Consider the following 18171-nt stretch of genomic DNA (forward strand, 5'->3'; position numbering starts at 1 on the left):
CTCCTGAGTAGCAGGGATTATAGGCACATGCCATTATGCCTGGCTTTTCTTTTTTTTTTTCATATGGAGTTTCGCCCTGTCACCCAGTCTGCAGTGCAATGGCGCAATCTCGGTTCACGGCAACCTCCACCTCCCAGATTCAAGTTATTCTCGTACCTCAGCCTCCCGAGTAGCTGGGATTATATATGTGCACCACCATGCCTGGATAGTTTTTGTATTTGTTGTTGTTGTTGTTGTTTGGTTTTTTTTTTTGAGAAGGAGTCTCGCTCTGTCGCCCAGGCTGGAGTGCAGTGGCCGGATCTCAGCTCACTGCAAGCTCCGCCTCCCGGGTTTAGGCCATTCTCCTGCCTCAGCCTCCCAAGTAGCTGGGACTACGGGCGCCCACCACCTCACCTGGCTAGTTTTTTGTATTTTTTTAGTAGAGACGGGGTTTCACCGTGTTAGCCAGGATGGTCTCGATCTCCTGACCTCGTGATCCGCCCGTCTCGGCCTCCCAAAGTGCTGGGATTACAGGCTTGAGCCACCGCGCCCGGCCTAGTTTTTGTATTTTTAATAGAGACGGGGTTTCACCATGTTGGCCAGACTGGTCTTGAACTCCTGACCTCAGGTGATCCACCTGCCTCAGCCTCCCAAAGTGCTGGGATTACAGGTGTGAGCCATTTCTTGGCTCCAGGTGGTTTTTTTTAATTTTGTTTTTTGTAGACATGAGGCCTTGTCATATTGCCAAAGCTGGTCTCCAACTCCTTGGCTCAAATAATCCGCCCACCTTGGCCTCCCAAAGTGCTGTGATTACAGGCATGAGCCACTGCGCCTGGCCTAATTTTTTTTCACTTAAAATTTTTTTTTGTAGAGACAGGGTCTTGCTACGTTGCCCAGGCTGGTCTCGAACTCCTGAGCTCAAGCAGTCCTCCTGCCTCGGCCTCCCTAAGTGCTGAGATTACAGGTGTGAGCCACCTCACCGGCCTAATAATATTTATTAAGCCCTTGCTGGCTTTATTAAGTGGCTGGCTGTGTACTAAAGGGCTCCCAGAAAGATCTCTGCAAAAGTAGGACACTCCATTTATGAGACTTTTTAACCCGAGGGACCTCCTTCCTAATGGTTAGGCCCCACCCCAACGGTTACTGAAACTTCTCAACACTCCTATCAGGTAGCTAACATGATCATCACCATTTTACAGATGGGCAAACTGAGGCACAGAGCAGCAAGCTTGGTGGGTCTGGGACGAGAGTCCAGGTCTGGCTGGCTCCGGCGCCCAGGCCTGTGCAGCCTCCCCTCTCGCGCGGCGGTCACGCCACCGTGTGCCAGGCTTGCGCTGGGCCGCGTCCAGCCCTGGGCCTCCTGGGGGAAGGGTGACCTCCCGCCGCCGCGCCCCCCCGCGCGCCCTCCCCGAGCTGGGCCCCGGCCAGCTCCACCCCCTCCCGCCGCCGAGCCGTTCCGCCCCCCGCAGCGGCCCAGGGACAGCCGGCGGTGGGGGGAGGCCGGCGGTGAGGGGACCCTGCTTTGGGGACTTAGGGAGGAAGGAAGGACGAGGCCGGACACCCCGCCGCGCACACACACACCTGCTGTCCAGGTGAGATCCAGTCTCCAACCAGCGTCTCTGCATCCCCACCCCCCACCGCGGCCTGGGCGCCCGGGCGGCGGGAGGGGGCGGGGCCGACTGGAGGGGCGGGGCCAGCAGAAGGGGGCGTAGTGCGGGCGGAGCCACCTCCGAGGGCCGGGCGCCCAGGCGGCGGCGCGCTCGAGGACGCTCGGGCGGCGGGACGCAGGGAAGGCAGCGGCCGGAGCGCGCAAGGCGAGTGGGACCCAGGGCTGGGTAGGGGTTCAAGTCCGGTTCGGGGATCGAGTGTGCACCGCCCCCCCACCTACTACCCTACCCCCCCGCCTCCAACCCCGGGACACGACCTCGCTGGTCTCAACGAGCCGCTGCCTCCAACTCCACCTTCTGTGCCCAAACTTTCCAGACTTGGAGTGTCTCTGTTCCCGCGTCCCTGCTCCCTCCCTGTCTATGACCCCATACCCCCATCGATTCCTCCCAGTACCCCCATCGATTCCTCGTGCCCGGCCCGTCTCCCCTGTCCTGGCTCCCCTCTGCCCCCTCTCCCCTGTTTCTGTCCCCCTTTCTTCCTCTGCTCCCCGCCCGGCTCTGCCCCCTCCCCGCACTGTCCCCCCCTCATCCTCCTCCGCGGCCATGCCCCAGGCGGCGGGAAGGCGGCCGGGCGTCCGGCCGGGCTGGGCCTGGGCTTGGCGGCTGGGCCGGCGTGGGGAGCGGCAGCTGTTTGCCATTAGCCGGGGATCCCACAGGCCCCGCCCCCTCCCTGCACGGGGCGGGGTCCTTCTCGCCCCCCTCCTCCGAGTTTAGGGCGGAAAGACCCCCCCCGCCCCCGCCACCTCCAAGATGTGCAGGCCGGTCTTGGGTGGTGGGTTGGGGAGACCCGTGCCCCTTCGCTGAGCTCCCTACCTGTCCCCTCTTGTAGGCGGCAGTCTCTCCGTCTGTGTCTTATCCTGTCGCCCCTTCTCCACTTCCCAGGGGTCCCATAGCGAGAGAAGGGTTTCAGCCACAGTCATCCATCTCCCCCACCACACCCCCTCATCTCCTTTCTCTTCCCCTTACTCGGGAGTCGCTGGTCCTGATGGAGGGTGGTCAGATGACTGAGGACCCTCAGACCTCAGTCTCCATATCTGGGAAACGGGTAGAGAGATCTGGTGTGGAGTCTGGGGGTGGTGACTTGGTGGACATTGGCGGGATCCACCAGGCTTAGGTTCACGTTCAGGCCCAGCTACTTCCCCGTGGCCCCAAGGATCCTAGGCAAGCCACTGTACCTTTCTGTGCCCTCTGCATCCCCTGTCTATGAAACGGGATGATAACTGCCCATCTTATGGAATTGTCACAACAATTAAAAGAGTTGATGTTAGGCTGGGTGCGGTGGCTCATGCCTGTAATCCCAGCACTTTGGGAGGCCGAGGCGGGCGGATCATCTGAGGTCAGGAGTTTGAGACCAGCCTGACCAACATGGAGGAAACCCCATCTCTACCAAAAATACAAAATTAGCCAGATATGGTGGCGCATGCCTGTAATCCCGGCTACTCAGGAGGCTGAGGCAGGAGAATCGCTTGAACCTGGGAGCCGGAGGTTGCGGTGAGCAAACATCATGCCATTGCACTCCAGCCTGGGCAACAAGAGCAAAACTCCGTCTCAGGAAGAAAAAAAAAAAGAGTTGGTATTATTATTACTGTTACTATACTCTTTGCCTGGCAGCACACTCACTCCCCTGCCCCCCTCTCCCCCTGACTATTCTAATCCTGCTCTACTCCTGCTTGCTGCCTGTATCTCCATCTCTCTTTGGTGGCCAGAAAATATTTTCAATCAACTTCCTGTTGCTCAGGGGCAAATCTCCAGGCAAATGGAAAACCAAATTTCCTGCAATTGGTGACCATGTATTCCAGGTGTTGAAAGACAGAGAAGCGAAGACAGAAACGTGGAAAGACAGAGAGAAAGACACGGAGAGAGACGCAGGACAGAGACGTGGAGAGAGACACAGAGAGACAGAGACGTGGAGAGAGACACAGAGAGACAGAGACGTGGAGAGACACAGAGAGACTTGGAGAGAGACAAAGCAAGACAGGACGGGAGAACAAGGACAAGCTCAGGTGCCCCAGAGCCCCAGCCCTGCCTTCATGCCCAGCAGGTGCCCTACCTGGCCCGTCCTCCCAAGGGACCTGCTGCCCCCACACTCAAAGGCCAGAAAGGATTAACTGATGGTGGGATGGGCTGGGGCCTCTGCAGCATGATGGCTGGAGGTCAGATAACAAAAAGGACCGGCCAAGTTCAGATGGGTTATACTGGGGACAAAAGAGCCCTGGCCAGCCTCCAGGGCTGAGGGGGGTTTAATGAGAGGCGCTGATTGTCCCTCCCTTTTGCAGCCTCTAGGCGCCCCGTCTTACTTCCTCCCCTCCACCCCCAAGGACTTCCTGGGCCTCCACCCAGCCCTCTATCCCTACTGCGCCCCTAAGTCCGGACGCATCCTAGGCGGGCAGGAAGTTCTGTGTAGCCCGGCAGTGAAACTGTTTATTTTTAGAGAAAATTGTTTCCATAAAGGGGAAAGGCTTCACTCCTAGCTGCCTCCCCAACTTTCCCTACCCCTTCCCCCCGACCTAGTCCAGGCCTGACCCAGCTCTCAGCTTTGGGGTCACTGGGGGTCCCCTTCACCATACTTTGCTTCTCTTTGTTCCCCTCCATCTGTGTCTCCTCAGATCCTTGCAGGAAGACGAGGTTCCCATCTTCCCCAACCCCTTAGCACCTCAACCCCCATCCTTCCCTGTGGCCAGCTCCAGGCCTGGGCTGAGGGGAGGGGGTGCAGGAAGGGTGGGGCCTGTTGGGCTTGGGGCCCCCCAGCCCCAGAGCTATGTGGAGGCCGGGCTGTGGGAACAGCTGGAGCCTGTCCAGGGGCTGGACAGATGTTCATGCAGGCAGTGAGGTTTGGTTTCTTTGTTCCAGACCTGTGGTGTGGGGGGGAGCCCTTCCACAGCCAGGCCGGGTGTGCGTCTATGAGTGGGTCCCAGACCTGGGTGGGGGGTTGGGTGAGCCAGCTGTGGAGGGGACTGGCCCCGTCTCCTTCCCTCCCCCTACAGACTCCTAACTCCTGGCGCCATGGTTCCCTTTCCCCAGGTAAGCCTCAGTCAGTGCTGCAGGCAGTCTGACTCGTAGTCCCTCAAGTGACTTCCAAGGAGCATCTGCAGACAAGAAGATGGCCCAAGTCCTTCACGTGCCTGCCCCCTTCCCAGGTCAGGGGACTCAGGGAAGAGGGCCCTGCCCTGGGGAGCTTCAGTTCTGGAGGCCTGAGGGGCCGGGGACTCTGCCCTGGGGACTTTGAGGGTGGGACGCAGCCCAACAATTAGAGGTCTGAGGGAGGAGGCAGAGTCCTGCCCCGGGTGTCTGATGGGGAGGCACAGCCCTGCACTGGGAGGGTCTGAGAGCAGATGTGGTTGAGTACCAGCTGGGCTCCCATCTCTTGGGCAAATAAACCCCAACTCTCCCCAGGCATGTCTTCACCCTGAGTATGGGGACAAGAGGATTCAAAGGTCCTGGTGTTTCTCCCACCCCCAGGAACCCCTGGCCCGGCCTCCCCGCCTGCCTTCCCTGCCAAGGACCCCGATCCGCCCTACTCTGTGGAGACCCCCTATGGCTACCGCCTGGACCTGGACTTCCTCAAATACGTAGACGACATCGAGAAGGGCCACACGCTGCGACGCGTGGCGGTGCAGCGCCGCCCCCGCCTGAGCTCGCTGCCTCGTGGCCCTGGCTCCTGGTGGACGTCCACTGAGTCGCTGTGCTCCAATGCCAGTGGGGACAGCCGCCACTCAGCCTATTCCTACTGCGGCCGTGGCTTCTATCCTCAGTATGGTGCTCTGGAGACCCGCGGTGGCTTCAATCCGCGGGTGGAGCGCACACTGCTGGACGCCCGTCGCCGTCTCGAGGACCAGGCGGCCACACCCGCCGGCCTGGGCTCCCTGACCCCCAGTGCGGCCGGCTCGACGGCCTCCCTGGTGGGTGTGGGGTTGCCACCCCCGACGCCACGGAGTTCGGGACTGTCCACGCCGGTGCCTCCCAGTGCCGGGCACCTGGCCCACGTGCGAGAGCAGATGGCGGGTGCCCTGCGGAAGCTACGGCAGCTGGAGGAGCAGGTGAAGCTGATCCCCGTGCTCCAGGTGAAGCTCTCGGTGCTCCAGGAGGAAAAGCGGCAGCTCACAGTGCAACTTAAGAGCCAGAAGTTCCTGGGCCACCCCACAGCGGGCCGGGGCCACAGCGAGCTCTGCCTGGACCTCCCCGATCCCCCAGAGGACCCAGTGGCACTTGAGACCCGGAGTGTGGGCACCTGGGTCCGAGAACGGGACTTGGGCATGCCCGATGGGGAGGCTGCCCTCACCGCCAAGGTCGCTGTGCTGGAGACCCAGCTCAAGAAGGCACTGCAGGAGCTGCAGGCAGCTCAGGCCCGGCAAGCTGACCCCCAGCCCCAGGCCTGGCCACCGCCAGACAGCCCGGTTCGCGTGGATACCGTCCGGGTGGTAGAAGGGCCACGGGAGGTGGAGGTGGTGGCCAGCACAGCCGCTGGCACCCATGCACAGCGGGCCCAGAGCCTGGAGCCTTACGGGGCAGGGCTGAGGGCCCTGGCAATGCCTGGTGGGCCTGAGAGCCCACCTGTGTTCCGCAGCCAGGAGGTGGTGGAGACGATGTGCCCAGTGCCCGCTGCGGCTACCAGCAACGTCCATATGGTGAAGAAGATTAGCATCACAGAGCGCAGCTGTGATGGAATGGCAGGTAAGCGGTCGCAGGCGGGGAGAATGGCTGGGGGTAGGGGGGCCCTCTTTCTTCCCATGGCTCATCCTGGACCCTCAGAATGCCAGGATCCAGGCGGGGTGCTGTGGCACATGCCTGTAATCCCAGCACTTTGGGAGGCCGAGGCAGGCCTCTTGAGGTCAGGAGTTCAAGACCAGCCTGGCCAATGTGGTGAAACCTCATCTCTACTAAAAATACAAAAATTAGCCAGGTGTGGTGGCACGCACCTGAAACCTCAGCTACTCAGGAGGCTGAGGCAGGAGAATCGCTTGAACCAGGGAAGCAGAGGTTGCAGTGCCTGTAGACCCAGCTACTTGGAAGCTAAGGCGGGAGGATTACTTGAGCCTAGGAGGTCAAGGCTGCAATGAGCCGTGATTGCACCACTGCACTCCAGCTTGGGCAGCAGAGCGAGATTCTATCTCTTAATAACAACAACAAGAGATTTGTGCACCTGGATCCAGCCATACCTGAAGCTGTCATCAGTTACATAACAACACATTTCCTTTTCACTGCTTAAACTGGTCCAAGATTGATTCCTGCCACTTACTGAATAAACAGGGAGGATTTCTGCCTGGTAAACCAACAGCCTTGGGGAACTTTCCCCCAAATACCTCCCGCTTTCTGGATACTGACAAAGTGGCAGTCACCTAATTTCTCTGCATGGTTGCTACAGCCCTGAGGTTGGCTGCACAATTCTCCCCCTTTTGTGGATGACAAGACAGAGACTCTCTAAGAGTTGGAGTGATGTGTCTGGTGGAAGAAAATTAACGAATGCCTCGTTAATTTTTTTTTATTTTTTGTAGAGACAAAGTCTCGTTATGTTGCCCAGGCTGGTCTCAAACTTCTGGGCTCAAGTGATCCTCCTGTCTTGGCCCCCCAGAGTGCAGGGATTACAAGCATGAGCCACCATGCTGGCCTCAGTGCTCAGGTATCATCAGGAATCTAACTTGATGCCTTTCTTTTTTTGTTTACCCTGGGAGCTTCTCTTTCAGGCAGGCAAGGGAAGGTGACCTCACTGCTCCAGGCATCTGTCTGTTCCGTTTAGTGGAGAGGGAGCTCCTTAGTCTAAAGAGCACCAGTAAAAATCCCAGAGGGGGCCCTCATTGGCTGGCCTGGGTCATGTGCCCATTGCTGAGCCAATCACAGTGCAGTGTCCCTGTCTGCCTAGCCATGGACACTGGGGGTAGGGGAGCCCCTCCCAAGGGCTGTGGCCTTTGAGGGAGGAAGGGGGTGCTTCCCAGAGGAAGTACTGAGTCCTGATGCCAGGAAAGGGGATGCCGGCTGTGCAGAATGTCAGCTGCCGGGTTGTCCTGAGGTCCCTGGGAGAAGCCACCCAAATGATTCATAATAATGACAGCTGGGCTGGGCGCAGTGGCTCATGCCTGTAATCCCACACTTTGGGAGGCCGAGGCAGGCGGATGGCTTGAGGCCAGGAGTTCAAGACCAGCCTGGCCAACACAGTGAAACCCTGTCTCTACTAAAAATAACAAAAATCAGCCGGGCATGGTGGCACGCACCTGTAGTCCCTGCTACTCCGGAGGCTGAGGCAGGAGAATCGCTTGAACCTGGGAGGCGGAGGTTGCAGTGAGCCAAGATTACACCACTGCCCTCCAGCCTGGGCAACAGAGTGCAACTGTATCTCAAAATAATAATAATAATGACAGCTGGCCAGGCACGGTGGCTCATGCCTGTAATCGCAGCACTTTGGGAGGCAGAGGCAGGCAGATCACTTGAGGCCAGGAGTTCAAGACCACCCTGGCCAACATGGTGAAACTCTGTCTCTACTAAAAATACAAAAATTAGCCGGGCGTGTTGGCAGGTGCCTGTAATCCCAGCTACTTCGGAGACTGAAGCACAAGAATCGCTTGAACCTGGGAGCCAGAGGTTGCAGTGAGCTGAGATCATGCCACCGCACTCCAGCCTAGGCAACAGAGTGAAACTGTGTCTCAAAAATAATAATAGGCCGGGCGCGGTGGCTCAAGCCTGTAATCCCAGCACTTTGGGAGGCCGAGACGGGCGGATCACAAGGTCAGGAGATCGAGACCATCCTGGCTAACACGGTGAAACCCCGTCTCTACTAAAAAAATACAAAAAAACTAGCCGGGCGAGGTAGCGGGCGCCTGTAGTCCCAGCTACTTGGGAGGCTGAGGCAGGAGAATGGCGGGAACCCGGGAGGCGGAGCTTGCAGTGAGCTGAGATCCGGCCACTGCACTCCAGCCCGGGCGACAGAGCGAGACTCCGTCTCAAAAAAAAAAAAAATAATAATAATAATAATGATAATGACAGCTGTTCTTCTTGAAACATAGTCGGGGAGGCTCTGCCAGGTGGGTTCAAACTCATGCCGTGTGATACTGGGTGAGCAACTCTCTAGCCCTAAATATCTCTATCTGTGAAGTGGCATGATAATGCTCTCCGTCTCTAGAGAGGTGGAGAATTTATGAATTATTGCACACGGTTAAGTACTGGTTACAGCTTCTGCTGATAATGTTCTGGTCAGCCCTGTTTATACCTGGGGAAACTGAGGCTTGAGGAGATTCATTTGTCCTGTGTCACACAGCCAGGAAGTGGCTCAAGTAAACCAGTATCTAAACCCGGGACATCAAGCCTATAATCCTAGCACTTTGGGAGGCTGAGGTGGGTGGATCACCTGAGCTCAGGGGTTCAAGACCAGCCTGGCCAATATGGTGAAACCCCGTCACTACTAAAAATACAAAAATAAGCTGGGCATGGTGGCACACTCCTATAGTCCTAGCTACTCGGGAGGTTAAGGAAGGAGAATTGCTTGAACCTAGGAGGTGGAGGTTGTATTGAGCCAACATCGCGCCACTGCACTCCAGCCTGGATGATAGTGAGACTCTATCTCAAAAAACAGAAAAAGAAAAAAAGTAAAAATAAATAAACCCAGGACAGCTTGAATCTGCCACAGAGCTCAAAGGTAGGGCCCAAGTTCTCATTCCCAGCCTCGGATATCAGGTGGCCAGAGCCCCTACCGACAGACCAGAGGGCACAGGCTGGAGGGCAGGGACCCAGCTGTGTTTTCTCGCTGGCCTGTGTTGTTCCTGGCCAGCTCTGGACACCACCCGCCTGTTCTATGTCTATCCCAAACACCCAACCCTGAGGTTCTGGCCCCCTGCCAGAGGCCCCGCCTGGCTCAGCCTCGGAATCTCTGAGAGGCAACCACCATTCCAGACGTGCCTCCCAGAGCAGCTGGGAGGCCTTCTGCCTGCAGGACAAACAGACATAGCGATGTCCACCTTCTTTGCATGCAAGCTGCTGCCCTGAAAGTTCTTCCTGGAGTCTCATTTTATTCTCTTTTGCTGCAGGCAGCCCCAATCTCTGCCTTGCTTAGGCTGAGCTGGAATGTCTTAATTCATTTCTATATCTTCCTTTTTTTTTTTTTTTTGACGGAGTCTTGTTCTGTCGCCCAGGCTGGAGTGCAGCGATGCAATCTCGCCTCACTGCAACCTCAGCCTCCCGAGTAGCTGGGATTACAGGCGGGCACCATCATAACTGACTAATTTTTGTATTTTTAGTAGAGATGGGGTTTCACCATGTTGGTCAAGCTGGTCTCAAACTCTTGACCTCAGGTGATCCAACTGACTCGGCCCTTGAGCATGATTTAATCTCTCTGTGCCTCAGTTTCCTCATTTGCAAATTGGGGGTCCTGATGGCACAGTATCTCTGGAATAATGTGAGGCTTTAATATGTCAGTTTGGCCCGGTGCAGTGGCTTATGGCTATAATCCTAGAGCTTTGGGAGGCCAAGGCAGGAGGATTGCTTGAGGCCAGTGGGTCGAGGCTACGGTGAGTTGTGACCATACCACTGCACTCCAGCCTGGGCAAGACCAATCTTGTGGGCGGGAGTAGAGGGGAGAGAATCAGTTCATGTCAAGTGTTCCCCATGGTACCAGGCGTGTGTTGATACTTGGCTCTATAGCCTCTTAAAGGAGCATCTTTTTATCTTTTTTTTTTTTTTTTTTTGAGATGGAGTCTTGCACTGCCGCCCGGGCTGGTGTGCAATGGCTCTATCTCAGCTCACTGCAACCTCCGCCTCTTGGGTTCAAAAGATTCTCCTTGTCTCTGCCTCCCAAGGAGCTGGGATTACAGGCGCCCACCACCACACCCAGCTAATTTTTGTGTACTTTTAGTAGAGATGGGGTTTCACTATATTGGCCAGGCTGGTCTGAAACTCCTGACCGCGTGATCTGCCGGCCTCGGCCTCCCAGAGTGCTGGGATTACAGGCGTGAGCCACTACACCCGGCCTCCAAGGAGCCTCTTTGAACAAAGACGTGAAAGGAAAGAAGTCACCAAAAGAGGTGGAAAAAATAATGGTCCAGGGAGGAGCACAGCAGGGACAAAGGCCCTGAGATAAGCAGAGGCTCGGGCTTATCAAGGGGTTGAACAAACTGGAATGAGCTACTGCACCCAGCCTAAATTAAAAAACAAACAAACAAACTTATTTTGGGCCGGGTGCGGTGGCTCACGCCTGTAATCCCTGCACTTTGGGAGGCCGAGGTAGGCAGATCACCTGAGGTCAGGAGCTCAAGACCAGCCTGGACAACATGGCGAAACCCCGTCTCTACTAAAAATACAAAAATTAGCCAGGCGTGGTGGCACACACCTGTAATCCCAGCTACTTGGGAAGCTGAGAAAGGAGGATTGCTTGAACCGGGGAGGTGGAAATTGCAGTGAACTGAGATCGCATCGCTGCACTCCAGCCTGGATGACAGAGTGAGACTGAGACTCCATCTCAAAAAAAAAAAAAATTCTATTTTGGCCTTCAGGAGTCCAAAACTGAGTTCATCTCATTCCTTAGCTCCTGACAACCATCCACGTTAGCCTGTGCAGACCACTTCTCTTGTATTATTATTTTTTCACCTTCAACCTCCACCTTCACCCTTCAATGCTAAAGGTCAGTAAATATTTTCACTTTGGTGGGTCATACAGTCTCTATTGCATTAATTCAACTCTACCTCAGTTCTTTTTTCCTCCCCACTTTATTTTTATTCCTTTTATCCTTTTTGTTGAGATGAGATCTCACTATGTTGCCCAGGCTGGCTTCAAACTTGGGAACTGAAGTGATCCTTCCACGTCAGCCTCCTGAGTAACTGGGATTACAGGCGTGTGCCACTATGCCCAACTTTTTCTGGTTTTACTGACGTATACTTAATATGCCCAAAAAATGCACATATTTAATGTATACGTTTTTGAGTTTGGTGCCTCAGTGCCTTCATTTTGTAATTGCAAAAGCAGCCATAGACAATATGGAAATGAACGAACATGGCTGCATTCCAATAAAACTTTATTTACAGACCCTGAAATTTCTATTTCACATACTTTTCATGAGTCCCAAATTAAATTCTTCTTTCCCATCCATTTAAAAATGTAAAAACAGCACCCACAGGCTGATGCTCACCACCCTCCGCTCTCCACCATCAGTGCCACCCCCACCCCATCTAATACCATTCCTTACAATCCACCTTCCAGAAACTTATTGAGACATGTGAGTGTCCTTGAAAAATATGCTTTGTTCGTGCTTCATTTCCTTAAATGGTGGTGTGCTTCAGAAAAACAAAAATCTCTTTCTGTTTCTTATTTTTTCCTCTCCTTACGCTATTTTTGAACTCTCCACACTGATGTTTGTAAATCTAGTTTGTCACTTTTTATTTTCTTTTTTTCTTCCTTTTTTTTTTTGAGACAGAATCTCGCTCTGTCGCCCAGGGTGGAGTGCAGTGGCGTGATCTCTGCTCACTGCAACCTCCGCCTCCCGGGTTCGAGCAATTCTCCTGCCTCAGCCTCCCAAGTAGCTGGGATTATAGATGTGTATCACCACGCCTGGCTAATTTTTATATTTTTAGTAGAGACAGGGTTTTTACCACGTTGGCCAGGCTGGTCTCGAACTCCTGACTTCATGATCTACCCGCCTTGGCCTCCCAAAGTTCTGGGATTACAGGCGTGAGCCACTGCACCCACCTACCCTCTTCTCTAATCCCCCTCACAGTGGGTATCTGGTTACTTCTAATTTCCAACCACCACAAACAATGCTGGAGTCATCGTCACACATCCCCTCCTGTGGGACTGCCCATTCCTAGAGGATTTGCAACTTCACTCCAAGTCCTGTCTGATCCTTTCCAAAAAAGGCTCTCCCTGTCTGCATTCCTGACACTGTGCTCCAGTACAAGGTGTCCATTTTCTCATATCCTCACCAACATACGGCTTTATCTGTCTTTCTAATTTTTCTTCCTTTTTTTTTTTTTGAGACGGAGTCTCGCTCTGTCGCCCGGGCTGGAGTACAGTGGCCAGATCTCAGCTCACTGCAAGCTCCGCCTCCCGGGTTCACACCATTCTCCTGCCTCAGCCTCCCGAGTAGCTGGGACTACAGGCGCCCGCCACCTCGCCCGGCTAGTTTTTTGTATTTTTTAGTAGAGACGGGGTTTCACCATGTTAGCCAGGATGGTCTCGATCTCCCGACCTCGTGATCCGCCCGTCTCGGCCTCCCAAAGTGCTGGGATTACAGGCTTGAGCCACCGCGCCCGGCTCAAGCGATTCTTATGCTTCAGCATCTCTAGTAGCTGGGATTACAGGCATGCCACCACGCCTGGCTGATTTTTGTAAATTTAGTAGAGACGGGGTTTCACCATGTTGGCCAGGCTGGTCTCAAACTCCCGACCTCAGGTGATCCGCAACCTCAGGTGATCCATCCACCTCGGCCTCCCAAAGTGCTGGGATTACAGGTGTGAGCTACCACGCCCGGCCCTATCTTTCTAAATATTTTATCCATCTGATAGCTGCTACATAATGGTATCTCCTCATTGTTTTGTTTTTTGAGACAGGGTCTCATTGTGTCACCCAGGCTGGAGTGCAGTGGCACGGTCACAGTTCACTGCAGCCTCAACCTCTCGGGCTCACGTGATCCTTCTACCTCAGCCTCCCGAGTAGCTAGGACTAAAGGCATGTGCCACCACATTCAGGTAATTTTTTGTAGAGATGGGGTCTTGCTCTGTTGCTCAGGTTGGTCTTGAATTCCAGGGCTGAAGTGATCCATCTCAGCCTCCCAAAGTCCTGGGATTGTAGATGCGAGCCTCGGAATTCAGCCCTCCTTATTGTTTTCATTGGCATAGCTCTGATAGGCAGTGAGAGATATGGCTTCTCTGTGTGTGCCTAATAAGGTTCCTCTGTAAGTCAATTACTTGTAGCCTTTCTCCATTTTTTCTCTGAGCAGTTTTTAGAAGTTCCTGGTATCTTCCAGAGTCAAAACTGGCAAACTACAGCCTATGGGCCAGATACAGCCCGAAATCTGTTTTTCTACAACCCACAGCTAAGAATGATTTTTTTATGTTTTTTTTTTAAATGTTTGAACGATTTAAAAAGTATATTTTGGGCCAAGTACAGTGGCTCATGCCTGTAATCCCAGCACTTTGGGAGGCCGAGGCCAAAGGATCACTTTAGGCCAGGAGTTTGAGACCAGCCTGGGCAATATAGTGACACCACTCTCTACAAAAAAAGTAAAAAAATTAGTTTGGCATGGTGACCTGCAGCTGTAGGCCCAGCTACTCGGGAGGGTGAGGCAGAAGGATTCCTTGAGCCCAGGAATTTTATGGTTGTGAAGATGAGGTTCCACCATGTTGCCCAGGCTGGTTTCAAACTCCTGGGCTGAAGCGATCCACCCACCTCGGCCTCCTAAAGTGCTGGGATTACAGGCATGAGCCACCATGCCCAGCAAGTGCAGGATTTTGAGGCTGCAGCAAGCTATGATTGGACTCGAGCCTGGGCAACAGAAGTTGCCTGAAGTAGACTGGGCATGGTGGCTCACCTGAGGTCAGGAGGTGGAGACCACCCTGGCCAACATGGTGAAACTCGTCTCTACAACAATACAAAAATTAGCCGGCCATGATGGCGGGTGCCTGTAATCCCAGCTTCTCGGAAGGCTGAGGCAAGAGAATCGCTTGAACTTGGGAGGTGGAGGTTGCAGTGAGCTGAGATCACGCCATTGCACTCCAGCCTGGGCAATAAGAGCGAGGCTTCGTTTCAAAAAAAAAAAAAAGGTGCCTGAAGTCACTGCCTGCTACTCTGTTGGGGCAGAATGGGCTTTGGGTGCTGCTCTAGTTTATTTTTTGATTTTTTCACATTAAAAAAAAAAATAGACACAGAGTCTCGCCCTGTCTCAAAACAATAATATTTCTTGACATGAACAAGATAATGTGAAATTCACGCTTATTGGATACAGCCACGCGGAAGCGTTTACATACTGTCTGTGGCTGGTTTTGTATTAGAACTATGCCACAGTTGAGCAGTTGCAACCAAGTCCTTGTGTTTGACATAACCAAAAATGTTTGCTATCTAGCCCTTCCCAGAAAGTTTGTTGACCCTGTTCTAGAAGATTATCCCTTGCCAATTTTTGCCTGTGCCAATCTCCAGCACTCCCCCACCGCACCCATGAGGATCTTAGAGGTCTTCATTTTTGTTTTTGTTTTTGTTTTTGAGACGGAGTCTTGCTCTGTCATCTAGGCTAGAGTGCCGTGGCACGATCTCAGCTCACTGCAACCTCTGCCTCCCTGGTTCAAGCAATTCTGCCTCATCCTCCCAAGTAGCTGGGATTACAGGTGCCTGCCGCCATACCCAGCTAACTTTTGTATTATCAGTAGAGACTGGGTTTCACCATGTTGGCCAGGCTGATCTCAAACTCCTGACCTCAAGTGATCCACCCACCTTGGCCTCCCAAAGTGCTGGGATTACAGGTGTAAGCCACCGCACCTGGCCAGTTTTCATTTTGAATATAGTTAAAACCATTATTGTGCTTGGAGGAATTATTTTTTTTTTTGAGACGGAGTCTCGCTCTGTCCCCCAGGCTGGAGTGCAGTGGCATGATCTTGGCTCACTGCAAGCTCCGCCTCCAAAGTTCACGCCGTTCTCCTGCCTCAGCCTCCTGAGTAGCTGGGACTACAGGCACCCGCCACCACTCCCGGCTAGTTTTTTGTATTTTTAGTAGAGACAGGGTTTCACCATGTTAGCCAGGATGGTCTCGATCTCCTGACCTCATGATCCGCCTGTCTTGGCCTCCCAAAGTGCTGAGGTTACAGCTTGAGCCACCGCGCCCGGCCCTGGAGGAATTTTTAAAAGAATCTTAATGGGGCACATTGACTCAACACCTGTAATCTCAGCACTTTGGTGGGAAAATTGCTTTGAGTCCAGGAGTTCAGGGCCAGCCTAGGCAACATAGTAAGACCCCCATCTCTACAAAAAATATAAAAATTGACCGGGCACGGTGGCTCATGCCTGTAATCCCAGCACTTTGGGAGGCCAGAGTGGGCAGATCACGAGGTCAGGAGTTTGAGACCAACCTGGCCAACACAGTGACACTTCATCTCTAATAAAAATACAAAAAAATTAGCCGGGCATGGTGGTGGGCACCTGCTACTACTCAGGAGGCTGAGGCAGGAGAATCGCTTGAACCCGGGAGGTGGAGGTTGCAGTGAGCCGAGATGGCCCCACTCCACTCCAGCCTGGGGTGACAATGCAAGACTCTGTCTCAAAAAAAGAAAAAATTAGCCAGGTATGGTGGTGCATGCCTGTAGTCCCAGCTACTCGGGAGGCTGAAGTGGGAGGATCACTTGAGCCCAGGAGTTCAAAGCTGGAGTGAGCTGTGATCATGCCGCTGCACTCCAGCCTGGACAGCAGAGTGAGACCCTGTCACTGAATGAATGAATGAATGAATGAATGAATCTTTCCCCTTCCTGAGTCCCTGATACTCTGCTACATTATTTCCCTTTAGCTTTGTAGTTGTACTTTCATCTTAATTCTTCACAATTTGTTTCTTGTGTATGGTGTGAGACAGGGATCCAGCTTGGCTCTTCTCATGTAAAGTAAGCTGCTTCTCCCAAAACCACACCACAGAATCCACCGTCTCCCACTGGCTTGTGGAAACCCCCTCTGTCTTATCCTCAGTGCCCAGAGATTGGAGCCTGTGCTGGGCTGTCGTCTCTCTCCCATTGGTCCATTTGTTAATGCAAAAATGCCCTTCTGTTCTCATGGTTGTGACTTTGAAGTATGTTTAACTCTCTCACAGACCAACTACTCCATCTTTGTTCTTTTTCTGTAGAATTGTCTTAGCTCATCAATGGACTTCAGTTCTTTTGTGTGAATTTTAGTATCAGTTGGCCCCATTCCCCAGTGGGATAGCAATAATAAGTATGATCAATTTTATTATTACTTGTTGTTGTTATTTTAGCATTCTGTGTCTAACCTTGAATTCCTTAGACTGGAAGGAGCCATCCCAGGTTTTGAAGTCACTGCCTACTTTTCTGTTGGGGCAAAATGGGCTTTGGTTCTGCTCTAGTTTGTTTGGATTTATTTTTTTCACTTTTTTTTTTTTTTTTTTTTGAGACAGAGTCTTACTCTGTCGCGCAGGCTGGAGTGCAGTCGGCTCAATGCAATCTCTGCCTCCTGGGTTCAAGCGATTCTCCTACCTCAGCCTCCCAAGTACCTGGGACTACAGGTGCATGCCACCACGCCTGGCTAATTTTTTATATTTTTAGTAGAGATGGGTTTTAACCATGTTAGCCACGATGGTCTCAATCTCCTAACCTTGTGGTCTGCCTGCCTCAGCCTCCCAAAGTCCTGGGATTACAGTTGTGAGCCACAGTGCCTGGCTTTTTTTTTTTTTTTTTTTTTTTTTTTTGCTTTTTTTTTTTAATATAGGGTCTAGGCCGGGCACAGTGGCTCACGCCTGTAATGCCAGCACTTTGGGAGGTTGAGGTGGGTGGATCACCTGAGGTCAGGAGTTCGAGACCAGCCTGACCCACACGGAGAAACCTCATCTCTACTAAAAATACAAAATTAGCCGGGCTTGGTGGCGCATGCCTATAATCCCAGCTACTTGGGAAGGCTGAGGCAGGAGAATTGCTTGAACCTGGGAGGTGGAGGTTGTGGTGAGCCGAGATCACGCCATTGCACTCCAGCCTGGACAACAAGGCAAAATTCTGTCTCAAAAAAAAAAAAAAAAGGGTCTCACTCCGTCACCCAGGCTGGAGTACAGCAGTGCTGTCATAGCTCAATGTAACTTCAAACTCCCAGACTCAAGCAATGCTCTCATCTCAGCCAAGTATAGTCCCAAGTAGTTAGGACTATAGGCACACTCCACCACACCTGGCTAATTTTTTAATTGTAGAAATAGAGTCTTGCTCTGTTGCCCAGGCTGGTCTTGAACTCCTGGCCTCAAGCGATCCTCCTGCCTCAGCCTCTCAAATTTTTTCACCATTTAAAATATTGTGGTAACATAGATAAAACATAAAATTTACCATCTGGCCAGGCATGGTGGCTGACGCCTGTAATCCCAGCACTTTGGGAGGCTGAGGCGGGCGGATCACCAGAGGTCAGGAGTTCAAGACCAGCCTGGCCAACATGGCAAAACCCCGTCTCTACTAAAAATACAAATTAGCCAGGCGTGGTGGCACACGCCTGTAATCCCAGCTACTCATGAGGCTGAGGCAGAAGAATTGCTTGAATCCGGGAGGTGGAGGTTGCAGTGAGTCGAGATTACATCACTGCACTCCAACCTGGACGACAAAGCAAGACTCCATCTAAAAAAAAAAAAAAAAAAATTTAACCATCTTATCCATTTTTGAGTATATAATTCAATGGCATGACGTACATTTGCATCGTTTGTTTGTGTGTGTTTTTTCTTGTGTTTGTTAGGGACAGGATCTCCCTATGTTGCCCAAACTGGTCTCACACTCCTGGGCTCAAGCTATCCTCCCCCCTCAGCCTCCCAAAGTCCTGGGATTATAGTGTGAACCACCGTGTCCAGCCCATTCACACTACTGCACAACCATCACCA

At 53.0% G+C, this 18171-nt stretch overlaps 2 protein-coding genes across 5 annotated transcripts in view; one reads left to right on the forward strand and one right to left on the reverse strand.

Moving 5' to 3' along the window:
* The window catches only part of ANGPTL8 (angiopoietin like 8), a 45620-nt gene extending 43917 nt beyond the window's left edge, over positions 1-1703 (reverse strand). The window contains exon 1 of the transcript XR_004433600.1: positions 1561-1703. The gene's annotated coding sequence lies outside the window, so the exon portion shown is untranslated. The remainder of the gene's footprint in view (positions 1-1560) is intronic.
* Positions 1704-1708: 5 nt separating this feature from the next.
* Positions 1709-18171, forward strand: part of KANK2 (KN motif and ankyrin repeat domains 2) — a 37352-nt gene continuing 20889 nt past the window's right edge. The window contains exons 1-4 of one of the 4 annotated variants that reach the window (XM_033195990.1): positions 1738-1793; positions 3446-3649; positions 4668-4783; positions 5106-6317. In XM_033195990.1, the coding sequence (XP_033051881.1) occupies positions 4747-4783; positions 5106-6317 (1249 nt within the window). In that variant the 5' untranslated portion in view covers positions 1738-1793; positions 3446-3649; positions 4668-4746. Of the gene's footprint in view, positions 1794-1857; positions 3715-4667; positions 4784-5105; positions 6318-18171 lie in introns of those variants that run through there. The other 3 variants (XM_033195991.1, XM_033195989.1, XM_033195987.1) reach the window with 3 other exon arrangements.

This window comes from Trachypithecus francoisi, unplaced genomic scaffold, assembly GCF_009764315.1.
Source record: "Trachypithecus francoisi isolate TF-2019V2 unplaced genomic scaffold, Tfra_2.0 Lachesis_group5, whole genome shotgun sequence".
Classification (NCBI taxonomy): Eukaryota; Metazoa; Chordata; class Mammalia; order Primates; family Cercopithecidae; genus Trachypithecus; species Trachypithecus francoisi.